This window comes from Vigna unguiculata, chromosome 1, assembly GCF_004118075.2.
Source record: "Vigna unguiculata cultivar IT97K-499-35 chromosome 1, ASM411807v1, whole genome shotgun sequence".
Lineage (NCBI taxonomy): Eukaryota > Viridiplantae > Streptophyta > Magnoliopsida > Fabales > Fabaceae > Vigna > Vigna unguiculata.
In genome coordinates, this window is record NC_040279.1 from 663,047 (window position 1) to 680,522 (window position 17,476).

At 33.7% G+C, this 17,476-nt stretch overlaps 1 protein-coding gene across 2 annotated transcripts; it reads right to left on the reverse strand.

Moving 5' to 3' along the window:
- Positions 1-1,706: 1,706 nt before the first annotated feature.
- LOC114173197 (uncharacterized protein At4g26450) lies at positions 1,707-13,059 on the reverse strand. Of its 2 annotated transcripts, none has more exons than XM_028057457.1 (4): positions 10,891-13,059; positions 10,531-10,720; positions 10,297-10,345; positions 1,707-2,126 (listed from the first exon to the last, which is right to left on the reverse strand). In XM_028057457.1, exons 1-4 carry the CDS (start codon positions 12,708-12,710, stop codon positions 2,071-2,073), a joined length of 2,115 nt encoding a protein of 704 aa, XP_027913258.1. In that variant the 5' UTR covers positions 12,711-13,059; the 3' UTR covers positions 1,707-2,070. The 2 variants fall into 2 exon arrangements, with proteins under 2 accessions (XP_027913258.1, XP_027913263.1); XM_028057462.1 differs by having other exon boundaries at positions 10,275-10,345.
- Positions 13,060-17,476: the final 4,417 nt, after the last annotated feature.

The window sequence follows — 17,476 nt, forward strand, 5'->3', positions numbered from 1 at the left end:
CATCTATGAATATCAATAACTTGAAGTATAATGTTTGAATAATAAAATAAATAAATATCATAAATGATATAATAGTTAAATTAAGCAATATAGTATAAAAATAACCACGAAAGACGATTAAAATTAGAAAAAAAACACACATATTATTTATTATATATACACTGTGGGAATAATAAATATTATAAATAGTATAAAAGTGAAAAGTGAAAAGGATTGTGTAATATAGAAATATCAAAAAGAATTAAAAATAAATAAATTTATTATCTTACATGATCAGTATGCCATCAATAAATGGATAAAATAAAATAAAATTCTACAAGAAGAAAAAATGATAGCATTTTACCTTATGAATAAAATTATATTATTTGTACAAGTTAGAAATGTTATATTCACGTAGTAATTAAAATGACTTTCAATTTTCACCTTAATTTATTTTTAACTAAAAAATTAAAGAACTCCAAAGAATGAAAAATGTTCATCAAACATTATTTATGAAAATAATTTTTAATATTAGTCACATGAATATTATTCTAAATATTATTAAATCTGCTTAAGAACAAAAAATTTTTTGCATGGCCAAGAGGAGAATGTATATATTGTACATATAATGGTCAAGTTAATCTGTTTGTTTAATTTAAAAGTTTTTCATAAAATAAGTAGATTTTTATTTTTTGCTTTTGTTTGTCTATTTTTTTTTAAATAAACCGTTTTTTCTTTTCTTTTAAAAAGCAAATCATAAATAATATTTTAACAAATAGTTATTTTAAATTTAACCAAATGACTCTGTATCTATTTAAAAATAATTTTCACCAGACAAACCAATCTATTTATACTTTCACTCATCTATCCCATTTCACTTCAACAAAATAAAACATTAAAAAAATTATAAATTTTAAATTATAATGCTAATGTTGTATAATTAATTTAAAATTTTAACTTTCATAGTTTGTCAGAAAATTAAATTAAGAAGTACTATTTTAAAAATTAATTAAAAAACTATCATTTAAGTATAATTCATATTTTATGGTTATCTTCCGGTACACCATAGATTCTTACACCTCTATATATGCCATTATATGGTTATACCTCCATAAATTTCTTCTTATATCTCCAAAAATAAATAAATATATATAATCTCGAAATGTAAAATTTACATTCTAAAATGTATAATTCAGATATATTTTTATTTTGTATTCAGAATCCAAAATATAATCTTTTGTAATTTAAAGCACAATGAGACATTGTATTTCGAAATGTACAATTATTTATTTATATTTCTGAAATACATTTTTTTATTTTATATTTTGAAATGTAAAATACATAATACAAAATATATATATATATATATATATATATATATATATATATATATATATATATATGGAAGTGCAAGTTGAAATTACGGTGGTACAGAAGAAATGGCCCACTACAGGTCCTTATTGTATTCTCATCCTTTCATGTCATGTCCATAAAAAAAAAATACCAGTGTGAATAAATACTTTTAAAAGACAGTGACCTTATAAACTTTCCAATAACTTATTAGAAGAGAAAAATAAATTAAACTTACAAGTCTTTTACAAAAACAAGATAGCATGAAAATACTTCACGATAAAGACTGCAATCCACTAAAATAAACCAGTAGACCTAAAGTTATTCATAAATTAAGTGAAAACATAGCATAAAATAAAATCTAATGCATAAATTAATTTTAATAAGTAACCCAGCAAGAATTTCAATTCAAAGCCATTGTATTAAATAATGGCCAGATACTTGGGCAAATGTGTTACAATGGAATATTTTACAATTTTGCATCATCAGACACAATTCTCCTCTAATAACCTAGTAATGGCAGAGGCATTAAAAAGAGATAGTAGAACATTAGGGCAATATAGAATTCAGCTTACATAGTACATAATTCCAAACAGGAGACAAATTATAATAATGAAAAAAGAAAAACAAAGCAGCATTTCATTTTTGTATAAAGCTGGTGACTAACAGAGAACCATGGTTGACTAGTACAAAACATACCACTACATAATGTCTCCTGAAAGGACTGAATGACCAGAGAGATCAAAAGTGCTTCTGATAATCCTGTGATGGAGGTTGCTCCCATGGCCGAAAAAAACCTACACAAACAGCAATCAAATTAAGTACATTGCATATGTGAAATCTGCACACCAATATTTTTATATTGTTATTTTATGAATTCTACAATTTAATAACAGCACCACATTAAGCTCTCAATAATCAATTATGTTTCAATTCTTCATCTGACCATGCTTCAAGTAACAATCCATGATTCATATGTTCAGCGCTTCAGGCTCATGTCTATGCAAGCAATGTTTTAACTGTTAATGCACTCTCATACACCCCAATATAACTGTTGAAGTTTTAGGACAGAGAAGGTAAACAAGAAAATCCTCAGTAAACTAAAGCTTGCTATGCTGCAAGCTTGTTACAATTACAAGTATATACATGAAAACCTTCATTATTTTGCCAAACAAACGCCTCACTTAAATATATATATATATATATATATATATATATATATATATATATATATATATATATATGAATATTTAGGAAAACAAAATGATTTTATAGATGGTTACCATCTTGAGTTTTCTCTCAAGTTTGCACATATAAAGCATATGCACGGCACATGTAAGTCATATGCATCGCACTTGTTTGTTATTAACGTAGATAATCCAAGGATCACTAAATGACTAGTAAGATATTTTGTTAGTCATTTAAATGACCAAAAATAAACAATTACTGAGACAATATCTATTTCATGAAAAGGCAACCTAGCTCTATTTGTTTGGTTGGTCCGTGCAGGGAAAATAGTTTACCTTGCATAGATGCGTGCAGGGGTTACTTGATTGTCAGTTTGTCATATATCAATAGTTTTAGACAACAGAGATCACATGTTGCCAATGCAATTGATACTTTTCTAATATACAAGATTACCTACGAAGTACCCTAAATGTCATGGAGATATGGAAAATATATAGAAATCCCTCTCCTTGTAGTTTTACTGAGAATCACATCATCCCAGTGACTGTCACACGGTGCCTGATGAAAAAGATATATCATGTTCACAATAAACGAGATATCTGGTCACATGATAGTGAACTAGCTCAAACGCCACCTAGTTTCTAGCAATGACTCCCCCTTGTTAGATAGAAACATGACATTTAGATCACAGGTGTATAAACAGATAGTAAGTTTGTTATTTCAGTATCCTCAAGTACATCTAGTCCATATTTTCTGCACGAGAATGCAACAATATATCTACCCAGAATCATGAAAGAAAGTATGCTTTCGAGTTGGCGCATATTTTCTGTATCACAATCTGCAATAACATTGCGACATCACCCACATAGACCACCAAATAGATCTTGGTGGTCACTACTATAAATCATCTCAAACTCCTGAATAATAATGTTATATCTACCCAATAATGGCTAAAATGCTGCCCTGCCACAATATACAAGGAGCATTAGGCAGTCGGCAGACCAATCCAAACTTCTTATGGTGTTTTCTTCATATAAACCTCTATAGCAATTTCTAACAAATTGTGAAAGCAGACGGCAGCCATGAAGAGAAAGACGTAGACAGAAGAAATTTTACCTGGTCAGAAGGTATCATCATTATCCAAACCCCACATCTTTGTCTAGCAATAAGCAACCAAACCATACTTTGAGAAAACAAATCTGGCCACTTGGCCAACTTTACTTGTGTATGCACACAAACAGCCAAACGTATCTTTGGAAAAAGATCAAACAACCAGCCACCAAGTGCCAGTAGAACACAAAGCAATCATCCTGTCCAATCCACCATTGTTCTTGCAACGCACAATGGCACAAAGACTTCTAAGCAATCTTTGGTATAGAGACAGGATGAAAAGAACTGCCCAAAGTATAGTAGGGTGAAGATAGAAACGGTGACTCAAAATCATCCATGCAATTCAGACCAGGAGTGGAACAAATAACATTGCAATAAGAAACAGAAAAACTAGTTACCATAGATGGGATTGTGCAAGGTAACAGAATTGGATAAAGAGAGAAAACAGGTGCTTTAAGAGGTCGGGCAATAGGATTAGGATGTGAGCAACAACAATTAAAACCTGAACTCTGAAGAAGAACCAGTCAAGGAAACATGAGGAGCCCCATACAAAGGGAATGCTCAGCAGAACTTTTGAAGGAGGTTGCATTTGCATCGATTAGGTAGCAGTTTGCAAGAACATCAATACCCTTTTTGAAGAAAAGAGTACGCCTAGAACATAAATTTGTGAGCCTTGGCACAAAGTTTGTCCCGTTCAAGGTCAAGAACAAACACATGCACGGTGCAGCCAAACCCACAAAGGGAAGAGAGATACAGATGAATGTAGAAAAAGGGTAATCTGATTTAGTAAAACCAAAGGGGGTTAGCAACGAAGTAACCCACAATGAGAACTGCATCACCCACCACAAAATCTCAAAAGAACATTACTGCGAGGGTTGAGATTGCATGAAGATTAATGAAGTGTCCCTGCCCTATGTCGAAGCTGGACTAGCTCAGTTAGCTAATCTCCATCCGGTTTTCCACGTCTCTCAATTAAGAAAGTATGTGTTTGACCGTCACATGTGTTGGAGGCTAAGAATGTGCAAGTTAGGGAGGATCTCACAGTGGAGGTACAACCAGTGGATATAGAAGATCGCCAAGTTAAAGAGCTCAAGGGAAAAGACATCAGTCTTGTCATAATTTTCGAGGTCGAAAATTTTGTTGTTGGGGAGATTGTAAGTCCCATTTTTCAGCTCAATAAGTGATTTGGGCTTGGCCTTTTCGTGGGCCCAAGGCCAACCCATTAGGGGACCCAATACCTCTTCCTAGTCCCTAACCCCTTCATTCTGTCTCATTTCCAGAAATCAGCTCTCTCTTTCTCCCTCCCTTTTCTCCACCAAAGTGCTCTGCTAGGGTTTTGAGCAAGCATTCTCTACGGGCTAAGTTACGAGTTCCCTCCAAGTAAATAATCCTATCAGTCTCTGTTTCACTTCGTCTTTTAGCTCATAAGCTTTGGTTTCACCTAAGTCTTGACCTTGGTCTCATTTTTGTCCCTCTATACTTCTGTTTTCAGCTTCCTAAGCTACTTGGTTACTGTTGCTCCTCTACTAAACATCTTATTCGTAGCTTACAATCAAAAAAGGTAAGGGGAGCTAGGGTTTCGAGTTTTTAATTTATTCTACTTGTTTTTAGTTCTGATTTGTGTTTCTGATGATTGTGTGGTGCTTATGATGGTATGAAAATGCTTTGTGTGATGTTTTGGATGAGTCTCTGGTTTTGCATGGGTGGAACAGTGGCGAGATCTGATATTCTCGCCCAAGCGAGCTCGTCTCGCCTAGGTGAGAATAGCAGAACCTCGTCCTGGTTTTCTGCTCGAGCTCTCGCTCAGAGATTTGAGCGACGAACCATCTTGCTCAGGCGAGAGAGGCTCCCCTAAGCGAGAAATCGAGGAAAACCTGTGTGTTTCTGTTGGACAGTAGCTTAGGCAAGGGACTTTAGTTTTGGGCGAAGAGCGATCTCGCCCAGGCAAGAAGACCCCGCTTAGGCGAGAATTCGCAGAGTGCTCACTATAACACTGTTGCAGGTCTCGCTCAGGCGAGGATGCCTAGCTTAAGCGAGGCAGTCGTTGTCGCTTGGGCGAAGGCTCCTAGCCTAAGCGAGAACGTTGCAGGTTTGATTTTTAATTCTTTGATTTATCTATGATTGACTATATATCTTGAATATGCATGGTTATTTGATTCCTATGAACTGAAATTGGCATGCTTGGTATGAAATTATTCATGGATTTGTTGGTTGGTGGTGTTTTGGTATGAGGATGGGATGCTTGAGGTGGCATGTGGATTTTGTTGGTACAAGAGTTTCAAGGGAAACTCTTGGTGATGGTGGTTAGTGTATACCTTGATATAGGAGATGTCTAGATAAAGGAAGTATCCTGAACTCTAATAATCGCTCACGCTCACATAGAGCAGGACGACTTATGTGGTGAGAGTGGCAGGAGGTCCTAGCCTTGAGACATATTGGGCCCAAGACATTAGAGGATTAACCTTGTGTGTGGTTGGGTGATAACTAACCCCTAGCGTCTAGACTCTGCAGAGTTTAGAAGCCAACACAACGCATACTTCCTTTAGAATTCTATATCAAGAGTATGATCCGGATATTGAGTCGACAAGTCTTGTAATTGTTTGTTTCACATGATTTGGGTGCTTACTGCTTAGTTTGATTATGACCTGTTTTATCATTTGTTTGCTCGATAACATGTTAAAATATTTTACTCTAGCTTACCTTTCTATTTGTGTTTTGTCTTTTGATAGACTTTTCCTTTTTGCAATGATCACCAATACTATTGGTGTAAGCAGATATGGAAACCCCAGGGTGATGATGATGCAACGGTGTGTAAACAAAGCAGAAAATTATTCATGACCATATCAAAACAAAGATGATATATCAAGGTAGAAATTTGATTGTGAAAGTACAAAAGGAAAGCCTATCAAATATTTTCATTATGATTATGATAACCTAGTGGGACAAGAATAATCATCAATAAATATCACAATACTATAATTCCAATATTAAAAAAAAAAAAAAAATCAAAGTACATTGACTAAAAGTACTGTCTGATAAGAGCTTATAAAGGTTAGGCAGGCCCCTCCTTTTACAAACCAATTTGGTAGGAATGAGTTAAACTCAATTTAAGATGGTATCAAATCTTATCTTAGATTTACTATTGGACCATATACCATGTCATCTACATACTGTAGAAGCAGCTCAATTAGGATTGCCGATACCAGAGTTAACTAGTTCAAACGGAGGAGCAACTCAATTATCAAAACAAAAATGAAAATATTGGAATTTGTGGCAGTTTTCTATTTAGCAGAAACCAACAGTAATCAGTGTGACCAAACCTGAGACAGATTTGATTATTACCAAAATAGCCACGAGCAACTATCCCTACATGGTTACCCCGTTCAGAAAAATGGCAGAAGCAGGAATTGATGAATCTGTATCAAGATATACAGTAGCATGTACAGGTGAAAAGGAGAGATTTCACAAGGTGAGGAAAATCCAGGAAACTCCATAAATATAATGGTTAAGCTTTGGTATCATATGATCAGTGACAGCTGACACCTAACAGCAAAATGAGCTTTTGGCTCCAGCAACCTTAATCTAGCCTTAGTACAGTTTTGAACAACCACATAAAAGCGTTGACAATAAGTGTATAAGATTTACCCTTCCTCCTTAACTCAACTATTTTTATATCGACAAAACATGGGGAGTAGCTGGAGATAATCCATAGTAGGCTATATTCAACTAAGCATCAACTCTATACCAAGTAGGATCGCAAACATGAACATCAATAAAAAACTTCACGATTTTTCTATGTCATGACATTCATTGATGATGTTTCTCATTATGCTTAAGTTTTTTTAATGAAAAATCATTCTGATGTTTTCTTTTATATTTAAAAAAAAAAATACGAGACTCAACTAATTTGGGATGGCTGTTAAAATTTTGTGAACAAATAATGCTAGAGTATATTTGTTTACTGAGGTTTAATCCTTTTTCACTTCGTGAGAAATTGTTCATCAAACTTTCTATGCTAACACAACACAAACTCTTCTTTGCTGTAACATCCCTCTTTGCTTCTAAGGTGCTGTTCACCATGAAGAGAGAATTAAACCTTCATCTTCTGATTCCACATAACAGGTTTACAAGAATTTTGTGCTAGGATCACATACATGGTTCTCTATTAATAAGGAATAATAATGATAAAAATAAGAAAAGGAAAGAAAAATAAAATGTAAACCCTAAAATAAAGCTATACAATATTTTCCTATTTACAAAATCATATCTATAAGGAGAATAAAACCCCAACCTTTGAGAAGTAAAATTCTTTGACATTCATGCCAACTTGAGTTTTAACATTATTTCGTCTCAGTCCTTAATTATAAGACATTTTTTGAAATTTCTGTCTTTTTAACTAAAGTCTTCTCTAATTGCCCCCTACAATGTAAATCTCGCTTTTTCATAAATTGGGATCCAAGCACCTTACTTTACAACATTTTCTTAGCCTTTGTAATCTTGTTAAACAACTTCCTAAGCCAACTAATACTTTCCATACGAAGACCCTTCTACACCTCAATGATTATGTTATCCACACTATTAAGAAGTGAACTTTAAGCCTAACTCAACTTACAAAACTGACTTGTAAGATGAGGTTTTCACTCACTTATATACTTTAAATTGGTTTTATCTCTAGTCGATGTGAGACTTCCAACACATCCCCTCATGCAAAAGTATATATATATATATATATATATATATATATATATATATATATATATATATATATATATATATATATATATATATCATGCATGAAACTAGACATTAATGTATGGTCCGATGGCAGCCCGATAGAGGGTGAAACTATATGCCCAACAAACACAAATCTCACTGCTAGGATAAGCTTTAAATAATGACTTTGATACCATGTTAAGAAGTGAACTTTAAGTCTAACGGAACCCCACAAAATCGGCTTGTAAGGTAAGATTTGCACCAACTTATATATTCTAAATTGATTTTATCTCTAATTGATGTGAGACTTCCAACACATACCAACAACTTTATTACTTACCATCCCCTTCAGTGCATTGTTAACCTCATGCTGCCAAATTATAAGATAAAAGGCATAAATTTGGTCCTCATCCATTGTTAATAGCCATTTGAATGTGAATAAAAAAATTATCTTCATTACAAAGCTTGTTGAAGTGATTTTCATCCTGCTGACATTATTTTGTTATCAAGACTTTAACTTCATTCTTAACTCATTCCACTTCATTTCCCTAATTTTAAGTTGTAAACGGTTCATTCATCATCTTAAGTACCAATCAAAAGTTGAAGTGGTCAACTCATTCACCACCTTCTTGGCTTCATTCTTAGCAACTACATACCTATTCCTCCCGATTTTCAACATTCTTACATGAATCCACACCATATGACTTTCGATTTTAACCTTAACTTTATTTTTCAGACTTGCATTTCTCCAACTGGATTATTTACTCTTAGGGCCCCAACCTCTTGATTCATCATCAATCCGTTACGACCTTCCTAATCCCTTTAGCCATTTGTCCCACATATTTTCATAAAAAACCTGAAGGATTATTTCATTTGTGATTGCTCTTTATTGAGTCAATAAATGGAATTAAAATCTACAAAGCAATTGTAGGGAGGCAGTGCTACCTTAGTTTTAATGGAATTAAAATCTACAAAGCAATAGTAGGGAGGCAGTGCTACCTTAGTTTTTTCTATCAAAGTAAAGTCCCTATTAGTATTCCTTTTCTATTAAATAAATACTCTTTTGGATATTTGAAAAAAGAAATATATTTAGCACTTCCTTTGGCCTTCCCAAGAACTCTTCATTGAAAGTTCCTTCACATTTTTAATTCATTTGTTTGCCACCACTTGATCCTTGAATTCCTACTGGCTTTCCTCCTTACTACATCCATGCCCCAACTCAATTGGGTAGTCAAGGTCTCCCTGTGTAAGACTTTGCAATCCATGCAAAGTTTTCTTCCTGATCTAGAAATCAATTTGCAAGCATACTACCCAACTTTTGTGGAAAAAGATTGTGTCACGCATCAACATCAAGTGACAGGGCCAACATGTTATAGAAGAACATGATAAGGTAGATGCAACAAGATTGGGTAGGATGCTTGATCAAGGATGAGGCAATCTAAATGGTAGAATCAATCAAACTTCAAAGCATTCAGGACCAAAAATGTGTGAGCTGCGTAGGGTACACAATCAAACATGTGTGATTGGAGAACACATCCAAACAGGAACTAGAAGGAGAACACATCCAAACAGGATTGCTAGAAGGAGAACAGAAGAAGGAAATAATTAGGGCTAATCACCCCACTCGCATCTCCTAATAAAATGCAGAAAATAAAAGGAACTTAAAGTGAGCCCACATACAGAAGTGTCTGGCAATATATATGTGTCTTGGTGTTATTAATGATAGGAAAAATGCATGCACACATTCTACAGTTCAAGAGAACAGCTATGCCTTTATTAATATATAGAACAAATTAATAGATAGTTATATCTCAACCACCTTAAAAGTCCACTAAGTATTAGTGCAATAACCTACCCAATCACCACTCATAACTGCAGCATCAAATATCCACTTAAACTAATTACATGTACTTTTAACCAATAGGAAAACAAACCATTAATAAAAATCTGGCATACTTAATTCTCCAAGCGACATATATATTGAATCATCCTCAGCAAGTGTCCCCTGCAACCAAAAAGAATGAATTATGTGGATGTCATCAAATTTGATTATTAATAAATATCTTATCAGGACAGAGAATCATTTCATTATAGACCAAAAAGGCATGCAGCAACCATCAAGTCAGCAAAGGCTGTTAAACGGACTGGTATAAAAAAAAAATATATCTAGATTTGAAGGTAGCATTGTACCGTTCCATTATGAAGGCCCATTTCGTTGTGCACAGAGTTTATGTCACCGGGTACTGAAGAACAGTTAGTGAAATCTGGCCCAAGCAACTCTGATATCATAAGCCCATATCCATCCTGAACATCATGTATGTCAGCAGCATTTTGAGCATGGTTGGAAAAACCATCAAGGCCAGGAAACATAGTCTCTGTCCTGTGATTTCAAAGACAACATATTACATAGAGTGGTAGGATAGATGAAGGATGTTTAAAAGCCCATGCTCTAGCTGGTACTTTCACTAAGTAACTGAAAGAAGCAGTGAAAAATAGGAAGTTGGAAAGCTAACATAAAACTTAAGAAGGGAAGGAAGTAGGAACTCATACTTTCTATCCATATTGTCAATTGACTTTTCTTCTTGAATGGAATCATTTTCTAAATCAATTACTTCAATCTCTTTGCCATTTGCTGCGTGAGTGTTGAATTTGTTTGATACACTAGCATGACTCATGCTCAGATCTATGTCAATTGGCACCGCTTTCTTTGCTTCAGAGACCGCGGGGGGATAAATAAGAACTGGGTGATCAACATGACTTTCATTCACTTCAGACACTTCAATAAGATTCAGATCACAGGTTCTAAACGAACTCGGCAACGAAGGCTTCTCGTCCGAACACTGAAGAAAAGGTCTATCTCCACCTACTGAGAACTGAGAACCGCTACCCATCAGGCTCCCCTGATCAGAAGTCATAGTAACTTTGTCAATGTGTGAAATACCATCTTCTACCTGGCTCTCTTTCACTTCTATTGGATTACCATGCAAAAAGTAACCCCCAGTCTTAGGAACAAGGGAAGGCAACCATTCCCTCAGTCTCTTGTTGTCTTCCCTCACATCATCGTCGTCATCTTCCGCAACCCGCTTTTGACCCTGTTCCCCATCCAAGGAACTGCAAACTTCATACCCCGGTAGTGTAGCACTAGACTCTTGGTTGTTATCCTGAATAAAGCTTCTATCCTGACCAGGCTGACATCCTAATTCTTTCACATCCTCGACTTTAGACACAGCATCTAATTCTCTCACATCCTCAGCTTTAGACACAGCATCCAAGTCTCTCATATCCTCGGCAACACAAACAGGTTCTACCTCGGCAACATCCGCATCAACATGCACTATATCATAACTTTTCTCGCCTAGTAACTCACCCGATGAGGAGCCTTTAACAGACTCATTTTCAGCCAAGACTTCCTCAGCTGAGTCAGCTACTTGAAGCTCCCCAACATCATGTGCACTCCCAGCACCATCTCCTTTGTTCCCAGCTTTCAAATTCTTGCGTGTGATCGAAGAGCGCGTCCGGGTGGGCACCTTCACAGACTTGCAAAGTGAAACCAAATCAGTAACAGCCCCACCAGAGCTACTATTCTCCTGATCACTCAACTGCGCAGACACATTCCTCAATCTCTCACTATCATCATCGCCAGCACCACCATCCTTCACCTCCTTAACCCCAACACTCACACCCTCCAAATCATTACCAACACCAACCCCCATATCCACATCACACACATCTTTCCCTACACCACTCTGCTTCATCTCCGACAGTTCAACACTCACCTTCTCCTTATCTCTATCCTTATCCTTACCATTCAAATCACCACCATCCTCACTTCTGGCCGAAAATTCATTCGAATTTGATTTTACCAAAGCATCGTCACTACTATTCACGTGTTGGTGCTGATGTTGGTGCTGGTAATGGTGCTGGTCCTCCTCATCTTGATGTCTAGCACTAAATCCACCACTTTCATAATCATCATCCTCACCATCCCTAACATCGTTGGGCACGCGTCCAGACCAAGATCCATTCCTCCTATACTCCCTCCCCCAATCCATCCCATTGCTCCTGCTGAAGCTCCCTCTCCTCCTCCCCTTCTGCCCAAATTCATCAAACCCCAATTTCCTCCTCCCATCCACGCTCCCGAGCCTCGCCAGCGCCGACTGCCGCCCGCCACCCTCCACGGGAGCCTTTTGGTTCTGCCACTTCGTCGGCAACGCGTTGGGCGGAAGCAGCCCCTGGGAAACCAAATACTCTGCCGCTAGCCGTCCCGCCTCTACGAAAATGTCCCCTCTCCGTCCTCTCCCCAGACCCCCCTCACGCTGCCGATACTCTGCCGTGTAAAACCCTCGCGGACTGCGTTGCCGAGCCTGCATAGTGCCCTTTATTCTCACTTTCTCTCTGCGAGATCAGATCAACCCAATTCAAATTATTTTCCACGAAATCTTCAATCTCTGAGCCATACAACAAATCAAGATTCCCAGAAAAGGATAGAGGAGTTAGGTTTGAGGGTTCTGGTGAAGTGGTTGTTGATCAGCAGTGGCAAAAACAAATTGAAGAGTTGATCCACCGATTAAGATTTTTGCAGAAGACGAAGCTATGATCGCTCGTGAATGGAACAAATTGAATTGTCACTACTCATTGTGTTAGAATTTCCTTTTTCTTCCTTTCTTTGTGAAAAGCCACTGCCCTAAGTCAATTCCATGGTTTCAACATTAATTTGCTATTACATGACACCTATATATACGAATCAGTGATGTTTTCTTATGTTTTACCTTTCAAAAATGAAAATGTTTGTGAACAACTTTGATTTTTGTGAATAAAAGAGTTAATTATATTTTCATGCTTATAATTAAGGTATCATTTTTATTTTTGTAAAACTTTAATTGCACCTTAACTTCCTAGTTTTCTAAATCAATTAATTTCGGTTTATAACATGTCTCACCTTCCTAATAAGGAAGTCTTTTTTTATTATTTTCTTTTTCTAAAAACTAAAGCGTGTAAATTGATTTAATTTATAAAATATTATTTAATTTAGATATTTTACCTTATCAAGTATAGTTTTTATTTGGTATAATAATAAGAATATATTTATATTTTTTTTTCTCCTGTATTGTATTCTTTTTTTATTTTGAAAATAATTAAAGAGTTAAACGATGAAACATTTTTCATTTTATTGTAAATATTTCTTTCTCAATTTTGTCCTTAAATATATGTTTTAAATATTTTCTTTTAAAGTTAACGATTTTTATTTCATATTTTAAAATTTAATTATTTTTTAAAATTAAAATAACTTTTATAATAAATAATTATGTACAAAAAAATAATTATTATAAAAATATTTATATTTATTTTAATAAATATAATAATAATAATTTTATTATTTTTTATTATCATAAAAATTGTGAACACATGTGTATGTCTGTGTATTTTCACTAATTATTAATAAAGAAAATTGTTTTAGTATACACAATTTATTATCTATCTCTCCTTGTCAATATTAACAAAGTGAATTATTTTAGTATACACAACTTTAAATTCATTTATCTTTATCAATATAAATTACCTTATTAATAATTTTACCTTCTAGACTTTGTATCTACATTTTTATAGTTATTTTCTATAATATGTTTTGAATAAATTTAATAATACTTTTTATTTTAATGATAATTAGAAGAATTAATTTTTATTCAATAAGAGATAGCATATATGTATATATTTAATATTAGTATAACAATAATTATATTATTATTTTTAACTTATTATTGTTGCATATCATTATTATTATTAGAAATAAATATGTTTTTATTTTTTAAATTTTGACATAAAATTAAAATTTATTTTTGTTCCAAATTTTTATATATATTGGTCTTCAAATATTAAAAATAAATGAATTTAGTTCATTTAATCCAACAATGTTGGTTAAACGGTGTTACAAACTAGTATTTCTATTCATTTTTTAAGTTTCATAACTAAAATATATTAAAGTTTTGGACAAAAATTAATTTTAATTTTGTATAAAAGATTAGAGACTAAAAATATACTTAACCTTAATTATTATCGCTACAAACATTGTTTGCCATTTTCATAGACACTACCATCTCACATATAATTATGCAACAAATAAAAAAAGTTTTGAAAAACTAATGTTTAAGAGAAAGGATTTTCATAAAAATAAGCGAGCTCCTAAGAATAAAAATGAAAGAACTCGTTGGGTATGGTTAGAGAAAGGAACAATTCATTATAGGAATATAAATTGTGTAACATGTTTCTATTATATGCAAAAAGGACATACTTCTAACAAATGTAGAATTAAACATTTTGATGTTCTTAATTGAAGATATGTTTAGAATTCTATTATAATGTAACATGTCTCTAACTTCAAAGGACCGAGATAAGTTTTTCGGGACCAAAATTTTTCAATTTTGCAAGTTAATTTCAAAACCAGGAACACTTTTTTTTGTATCTGGGTAAGTTCTATGATCTTAAATGGATTTGGCAATATTAGATATGTCCAAAGTGGTAGAAATAATTTATTTTAGTGTTTTCCAAAAATCTCCATTGAGATAATCGATTATCTCAACAAAGCTAAGAAATTATGTTCTTGAGTATGAAACAATAATCGATTATCTTGAACTGATGATCGATTATCTTGACCAACGCGTATTTTTTAATTTTTGTACCGTTTGAGTGAGTTTTTAAAAAACTTAGATCATGAGCAAACAACTCGGTATTTCATAAATGCAAATTAGTATGTTGGGACTTGTTCCTACTGAGTATAGATATACTCGCGAACACAAGTTGTAGGAGCCAATGAACCTTTAAATGCACATGTCCACCTTCTTCACTTCAGTGCCTAAGTCCAGGAGCCGAGGTATCCTCCCTCGATGATAGGTCCCACTGGCAGCGGAGCCTGCAAAGTCACTCTGACGCTCAAGTCAGTGTCAAAGCAATAAATGACACTAATAGTAAAAAATAGCATGGTCTCTTTACCTCATGAATAGTGCCTTTTATACTACTTTAATGGGTCAAACCCTATGGGCCTAGGGTTTGCAATGTTTAGTTGGTTTTAGGTTTTACTAACTATGTTTACTTAATCTAATTCGTTTCTTACTGCTCCATCCTTTCAGCACAAGTTCTCAGTCCTTATTACAGTTTACTCAGCAGAGGTATCCCTTGCCCTTGTTCAGAAGTCATCTAGACCTATTCCCTAGTTAGTCATAACATCACGACATCCTCACTCGTCTTCACATTGCCTATCTACTTTTGACAATTTTGTGTAATATGAAAGCTCCTAGGCTGGAGAATATTCGGACTAGCGTATTGGTGTGTGCCAGGACTGAATGTTTTGCTTATCAGGCTGAAGTATACTCGACCCTTCAAGCTGTAACCACTTCGGTGGTTATAGGTATCCTTTTCCCCAATATGTACAGGGCTCATTTTTTTAATATAACTTTGCCCTTTTTAAACCCTTGTTTTTTTTCCTCTATAATCTTTAGAATCCTTCTTAATTTAAGGAGAGTATTTATTCTTGAAAGGTTTGGTTTTATGAAAAGAGGAATATTACATGTAGGGGGTGTTTAACTCTTAATTTTTTTTTTCATAAAAAGGAGAGAGATATATACAAGTCTTAATTAAAAGGGAGTTTTATTTTATTAAGTTATCTTATTGAAAGGAGTTGTCTAAAATCATTATTTTTAGTATGATAAAAAAAAGGGAAAAATATATTTGTGTTGATATCTTATGATAACTTGTACCTCTTTGAGGGGGGAGATATATGTTTATGTTTATGTATTGTAATTAATTGTGTTTTAAAATGGGGAGAATTTTTTTTTTCTCCTTGATTAACTACTATTTTCTCTTAAGTTGTTGATTAAGAACATGACATATCACAAGTTTTAAAAAAAAATGATCATCATAAAAAAAAGGGAGATTGTTGACAAAAGAAAAGGATGGACATCTTGTTTCAATAATGAGTTTTGATGATGATGACTTATGGAGAAATGTGAAAGACTTAATAATGATTCATTGAGAAATGTTGAAGACATAAATGAATTCATGGAACTTGGATTCAAGAGATACATTTACGACTTAAAAGTTTAGTTGTTTACGTTTTTTAATATGTGTATGTTATTTAAAATAGTTAAGATAGTATGTTAAGAGTTAAACAATGTTTTTCAGAAACTGCTCTAGAATAATCTATTATCATAAGTAATAATTGATTATCTTTGGCAATTGTGACTTAACTTTTCATATTCTTAACCTAATTTTGAAAGTGGTTTTTATAAGTGAAAGCGAGAGTTCATCTTACAAAATACAGAAGTTAGAGAAGTCTAAGTACTTGAGAACTCTATGTGGAAGGCTTTGGAAACTTAGTGTGGGTAGAGCAATAACTTTCATCAAGTAGGATCTTGAGTGATCGAGTGATGTTGTTGTTGCTAGGTGAAGTCGTCCTTTGTGTGATTCAAATGAGGTGTTCATTCCTTGTGTGGTTCAAGGAAGGTGTTTCTTCATCTCTTGTGTGATTCAAGAGAGATGTCTTCATCCTTTGTGGGACTCAAAGGATGTGTTCATCTCTTGTGGCTTCAAGAAAGATTTTTTCTAAACCCTAATCTTTCTTATATGTGATTGTATTTGTGATTTATTTTAGTGGTCGAGTTAATCTTGTTTTTTAGAGATTAACAACTGGACGTAAGGTCTCTTCTTTTACTCTATTTACTTTATTGTGATTATTAAAATGAAGGAAAATATTTTAATTGAACTGTGATATTAAGAGGGAAATTTTTTTAAAAGCATAATTTTTATTAGGGTTAAATATGTTTTCGGTCCCTTAAGTTTCAATGAATTTTGGAATTAGTCCATCTTCGAAACTTTATACCAATTTAATCATTCATCTTTAGAAATGCGTGAATTTAGTCATTCTTACCAAATTTTGTTAAGTTTATTTGACATTTTAAACGCAATTTATGATTGTAGTTGAATTGTTTTTTAGAGATTAACAACTGGACGTAAGGTCTCTTCTTTTACTCTATTTACTTTATTGTGATTATTAAAATGAAGGAAAATATTTTAATTGAACTGTGATATTAAGAGGGAAATTTTTTTAAAAGCATAATTTTTATTAGGGTTAAATATGTTTTCG